The sequence below is a fragment of the Dermacentor andersoni genome, chromosome 11 (genome assembly GCF_023375885.2).
Source record: "Dermacentor andersoni chromosome 11, qqDerAnde1_hic_scaffold, whole genome shotgun sequence".
Taxonomy (NCBI): domain Eukaryota; kingdom Metazoa; phylum Arthropoda; class Arachnida; order Ixodida; family Ixodidae; genus Dermacentor; species Dermacentor andersoni.
Genome location: NC_092824.1, coordinates 108436349 through 108442838, shown reverse-complemented (window position 1 = coordinate 108442838; position 6490 = coordinate 108436349). Strand labels below are relative to the sequence as shown.

Here is a 6490-nt window from a genome sequence, read left to right as displayed (position 1 = left end):
TCTACGCGGCCGTAGGCACTGCCGGCCTGCCAGGGCGAAGGGCAAAGCAAAGCTTCAAGAGGACAGGACTCGATTAGGAAATTCTGGGATAAACAGAGCAGGTAATCATGGGCCAGTACTACGGCACGATGACCACTGTCAACGGTAATCCTTTGGTGCAAGTAATGGAACCGGAGAAGAAGGTCTTCCGGCCCAGGCACGATCCGATGCTTGGGTTTCCAAATGGCCGAAAGCCCCGGGGTAGGTCGATCAGCCTCTGCTCACTTTTTAATTATAACTGTAACGGTCTGCGTAATTTGATTGCATTGTATCATTTGTTACATGCCTAAACTGACTAAAAAATACGGCGGCTGCGCCCTGCGTGGCTTGCGTGTCTGGCTTTCTGGCTGTTCCTGAGCACATGCGTTGCTTCCAATGCTGCGCTGAATGCAGAAACGCAAAAGAGGCATGGAACACGGGACACAACCGCAAATGATGAGAAATGACCTCAAGCTGTCCAGTTAAAAAAACTAATGTAATTGAAACTTAAAGAAATACCTAAATACGTGCTAAGTGAGGATCACTATGTGCGTTACGGCTGCAAGCCTTCGTGGCCCCTTTTCATAAACCGTTCTGACCAAGCAGCTTCATGTGGCATGTATGTTGACGCATAAAACTGTAGTGTTTATCGCTCTATTTCTCTCACTTGCTGCTCAGCATTCTTTGTCTCTTCATTCTTCTGATATTCAGAGATGGTGGCCACCGACGAGGAAATGGAATCGGCAAAACTGCCGCAGGAAAATCGAGACTTTTGTGCACACAAGTTAATAGAGCTTCGCGCATGCATGAAGCACAGGTTTCCCTTTGTGACAACCTGTGGCCACGAAAAACATGAGTATGCCAGCTGCATGTATGACGAGTAAGTGTTATTTCTTCATTTTTAAATCTCACTGGGCAAAGTTATAGTGTGCACATATATTCAGTCATATCCCCTTTAGTCACGAATGTATAGACCCGCCGTGGTTGCTCAGGGGCTATGGTGTTGGGCTGCTGAGCACGAGGTCGCGGGATCGAATCCAGGCCACGGCGGCCGCATTTCGATTGGGGCGAAATGCGAAAACACCCGTGTACTTAGATTTAGGTGCACGTTAAAGAACCCCAGGTGGTCGAAATTTCCGGAGCCCTCCACTACAGCGTTCCTCATAATCAGAAAGTGGTTCTGGCACGTAAAACCCCATAATTAATTAAACAAATGGATAGCCCCCGTCATAGCTCTCAAGAGCACAGGAGCAGACGTTTAGTGCCGCCTACTGAAGGTAGCTGGAATGGCATAGCTGCTTCCGAGCATGAGCTGCCAGCCAAACAGGTCTTCGCAACTTGCTGTCAAATCCATGTGCTTTGCGCAGCTCCCCCTTTCTGGCGATTCTGCCTGATGATGGGCGAACCATGTATTCGCAGGTGGCAAGATGGTTCTTTATCGGAGGCTGTCTTGGCATGACAATGCAGCCACTTGTCATGCGTCAAAAAAATGTGCACTCGTCCAGCCTATCATTGGGTAGAATCATAAAAAAATGGGAGTTCTGCAAGGGGTATGGCTATAACCGGGAGTGGTGAAGCCCTTTCCACCTGGCAAAGGATTCTCTGAAGCAACTTTGTCATTCCAACTTGCTATGGTAGGCAGTGCCAAGGGTCTGAGAAGCACACCGCTCCCGTGTTCTAGACAGCCATGACGGGAGCTGTACACATTTGTGTACGCGAATCACTTTCTACACTTCTGTTCAGTAGTGGCAAAAGGCCACAGACATTCAGCTTCTGGTAAATTAAGCCAATGTGACTCCAGTTTGCCTCAGACTGCACATTATTGCTACACGTGACCACCACACTAGAGGGGGGAGCCTGTGCCAATAACTCTAGGCACCGCCATGTTTGATGGGAAATTTGACACGCTGCATTTCGACAACAGTTGTGAAAAAAGTTTCTGCTTTGTTTGAATGCCTGTTGCCAATAACTTGGCACGTGGATTGTACCGGGGCTTCACACTTTCTACCTTGAAATAGTGTCATGGGTGCCTGCTCACTAAATGGAAATTCTTTTAGTGAAACCTCGTTATAATGAAGGCACATCTGACAAAAATATATATATATATATCCTATGCTTGTTATAAGCATATATTTGTTAGGTATTAGTCTTGACAACAAAATTTTTATTTTACTCTGTGATTACAATGACTCATTGGAAAATTCAGAAAAGACGATCCCACCATCCTAATATATTCATTGGAGTCCGCAGCACCTTGAAATAAAATTATGTAACTTTGACTTATTTATTGCCAATGCATCATAGTTCATGACCAATCTGCTACTGGAGTAGCCCATTGGATGTGGCATTACACTCCTGAACTTGATGTCGCAGGTTTAATGCTGACTGGCACGGCCACATTCCGATCGGGGCAGAATGCAAGAACGCTCATGTACTATGCATTGGTTGTACGTTAAAGAACACCAGGGGGCTAAAATTAATCCGGAGTCCCCTACTACAGTGTGCCTCGTAATCGGATCACGGTGTTGGCACATAAAACCCAGAAATTAATTTTTGAAATTCATTTATTTTAACTATCAAATTCTCGTAAGTATACAAATTGAATAGCAAATACTAGCTATTATATGCATATTTGAAAATTTGTTTGCCTATACACCATAACGTAACCGTTAAAAAAAAAAGCTGGGCTAGCTGGCTCTGGTTGTTGCGGAATGTTGTTCTACCGGAGCCTAGCCATAAAATGTGATGCCATTTAGTCACTGTCCTTGTCTTGACACCACTTAGTGGTAAAGTCTGGCGCGTTTCTTGCTGTCCTCTCTTCGTTTGACCAGGCACAGTGTTTTGGCCAGATATAATATTGTGCACTTTTTATCACATCCTAGTGTACACTGTGGCTGAATTCTGACCTTAGGGGCTAAGGAGTACTCTGCTTGTGCACTTGCCAAATAGAAGCCTTTACCCGCAGGGTGTGCGAAATTCTGCAAGTGCGCTTCCCTGCATATCTCGTTTGACCTGCACATGATGGTGGACTGGTGGCCTAAAAGTGGAACTAAAGCAAGAATGTATGGGCTGGGGCCACTATTCTAGCCAGTGCCTCCTCCTTACTACATCGTTGCTGTCAAGCCTGCCTTCATCTCAATGGTGCTGCGAGCAGGTGATCGGCCATCTTGTGCAGGACAACCTAATAGTGTGGAGAAGCCTCCTTGCAGTGTTTTGCAATCTCCCCCATTGCTCATTGGATAAAGCTTATGCAATGTTACCCACACTGTATGTCGTGACCCTGGTGGATCACACCAGAATCTGCAAGGGGTAGTCAATAAGCAGCCATGGAGCTTTTAAATAAACAAATAAAATGATGTCTCAGTACAGATACAGAAAGGATGGGAGCAAAGAAACATCGACATAGCACTTTCTTCAATCGAATCACTGTTTGGGTACATGTGCACATACATCTGGTCCACTTCTCATATAAACAACTTATTATTCATGGTCATGGGGAGGGTTGTATTAGGGTTATATAGCCTACGCCTTTCCGTCCATACGTAGGGGTACATGTATTGTTTGGTTTGTTGGTTGTTTTGTATAATTCCAGTTTTCTGTGCAGTCGCACGCAGTATGAGCTGCAACATGTTGCCCATAGTCGAAGGGGCCCTAAGACTGCATGGAGGCAACCACATACGAAATATTGGAGAAGTAAACACCGTGTCAATAGACGATACGCAAAAGCCAGTAAGCAGGCTTTCCTGCAAAGCTTACTTTTCCAAAGAAGATGGCTGCGTTCCTGCTAGTAGCGCTGTTAAAGCTGAGACGTGTTTTGAAAACTTGGACGGTGCAGGGAATGGACAGACCTGCATTTTGGTACTTCACATACCATTCTAGCGCAGGTCCGTCATCCTGGTTGCATCAAAGATGGTGTGTGTAGAAGTGCGCTTGCAGGTTTTTCATATGTCTGTTATTGTCATTTATTATTTTTCAGCATTTTCTAAGCAATTTTTCTAATTTCGGAACTGCCATGTGCTCGTGAAGGCCCTTTGACCATGAAGACCATGTTGCAGCTCGTATTGCACGTGACTGTACATATAACACATAGGCTTTTATTTTGTTTTGTTTATTTTGAACATTTGTTTATGAATTGCCTGTGGCAGCAATATTCAGCCTTGTCGGGTGGGTTATTCCTTGTTCACATGGGGCACTTTTATCATGATCAAGCCAGATTCCTCAATCGGCAGTCGCGATCCTCGTCGCCACTGTTGTATCTTGAATAGTCTTTTATTTCAAATGTCATAGCATACATACAGACAGGACAAACAGTGCCACCTACAGTTACCAAACCAAAACTGAAACTAGCAACAAAACAATGTTCATCATCACCCAACTGCCAGCCAACTCCCAGACAGCATGTTGCATGGTTTTTCTTGGTTGCAGTGATGTGGGACATGCGTTTGCCTTTGTTCTTTCAGCTACATGATACGCTACAAAGAGTATGAACGAGAACGGAGACTCAGGGCGAGAGAGGAGCGTCTCTCCAAGAAAAAGACCGAACTGTTGCTCGAGTGAGTTGGAACACACGTCGGCTCATGCATGGGATGCGCCCCATTGCTTGAGAATCTGTACAACGCATAGTGTTTTGTTACATAATAAAAGGAGAAGATAAGCCAAAGTTACTGTGGTGCCTTTGTCCAAAGCCAAATATGTTGGCTTGATATTGACTGTCACCTCATATGCTTTGAAACGTCTGTACAGTCTGCTAATAATTGTTTTGGACGAATGCAGTTTTAGGACTGTGGCTGCTTTCTTGCATTTCAAACAAGTAGGGTGTATACAAAGGTTCATTGGCCACTTGCTGGCTCCTAAGCTCACGTGCTACTTGATACCAGCTGATAAAAGATGTTCCACACCTGCTGCCAGGGCCATGAGTGGTTCTGGCTGACATTACCAGGGCTAATCTCGTAGACATTCACAAACAACCGGGAAAGTGGATGACCACTGCTGTAGCTTATTTGGCAAAGCATAGCATGCGTAATATGGAGGTTTTGGGTTTGGCTCCCACCTGCAGAATCGTCTTTTTGTCAACTGTCATTTTCCTTTTTCTTATTATTTCCACATTTGGATTAAACAACTCTTTCCTTTATTAATCACTTTTAACCAATTGTATGACATTGACTGCAAGTTTACTGGTGGTTTCTCGGTTGTACTCTGAACAGCACGTACTTGGTCTTACTCACATACACTGAATTGTCTTTCTTTTTTTTAAACCTGTGTGATAACTTGGACACCCTGTATGTGACTTTATTTACCACATTTTTGCAAAGAGTAGACCAGTGTGCTGGTTACGCTTACCTGTGCAGGCTGCAAATGTGAATCCCAGGCTGGATGCCCAGGATTTATGGAAATATAACCTCTTTGCAGCCTTCAAACTTCTGACTCATTGCTTGATACTTAACTGTTGACACACTGTCGATACAGTGAATGGTGCACTAAATGCAGACATTAAATGTTGTAGATTATTGATCCAACATGTTTAAAGCGTTGCCTTTAGCTAGATCAGAACTTTTTGTTGAGTGAGGAAATGATGTAAATATGGGACAGCATTGGTTGCTGCCACTGTGAAAAATATGAAGTCAGGCCACATACTCTGCAACTTCCCACTTTATTTTCCTTTCTTTTGCTATGGCACGTCATGCCAAGTGGCTGATCCCAGCGATATTTGCAGTGACATCTCAGCCAATGACAAAGGGTGGAAAGAACAGAAAGTGAAACAGATTATTCAGAAATACTGCCCCAGCTCTCTATGTGCATAAGATGTACCCACACTTGTTTTATTGCGATAGTACATACATTCCAGGCGCATTTTTGATGTTGTCGTCGCCATGTTCCATGTAGAGTTAAAATGTAAGGAGAATGAATGGACTGCCCGCTGTATGTGATGTGCTGTAGGTGCTAGGGCAAGCATCCAAAGATGAGTCGGGAAGGGTGGTGGCTTCATGAATGCCCAACATTGGAGGTCACATGATTGAGCCTGCACGGCCCCAAGGGCGGGCTAGAAGTATGGCCTAGCCCTGCTCGCGTGGCCAAACGCTCACGCAACCAGCGCGCCACATGCTGGAGGTCATCTGCTGCATATGCTAGGGTGAAGTACAAGCATGCAGGCTTCATGCAGGCCTGTCTTCCCACACGCCTAGTTTTGAAGTGCTGAAGTTTTGTGCTCTGAAGCTGTTACCAAGATGGGATTACCAAGTAGCACAGCTACAAGTTCTTCTAGTGTTGGAGGTCGCCTGATCTGAGTTTTGAAGACACAGCAAATTTGAACTGACGAAGTGAGCAGCAGCACAAAACGATCGCATTGCAACAGCAAGTGCTTGCGATTATCGAGAGAGATCTGGGCTGCTATATTGTATGTGTTCAAAAAGCTGACATTTGGTTTCACCTCACGCGATTGGCTTAGATTGGCCTAGGCCGTGATAGCGGCATG

The 6490-nt window shown here is 44.9% G+C and overlaps 1 protein-coding gene across 1 annotated transcript; it reads left to right on the top strand.

The window, feature by feature from the left end:
* The first annotated feature begins 19 nt into the window (after window positions 1-19).
* Window positions 20-4678, top strand: ND-B18 (NADH dehydrogenase (ubiquinone) B18 subunit). Its single transcript, XM_050186265.3, has 3 exons — window positions 20-240; window positions 730-898; window positions 4479-4678. The coding sequence occupies exons 1-3, from the start codon at window positions 108-110 to the stop codon at window positions 4573-4575; spliced, it is 399 nt and encodes a 132-aa protein (XP_050042222.1). The 5' UTR covers window positions 20-107; the 3' UTR covers window positions 4576-4678.
* Window positions 4679-6490: the final 1812 nt, after the last annotated feature.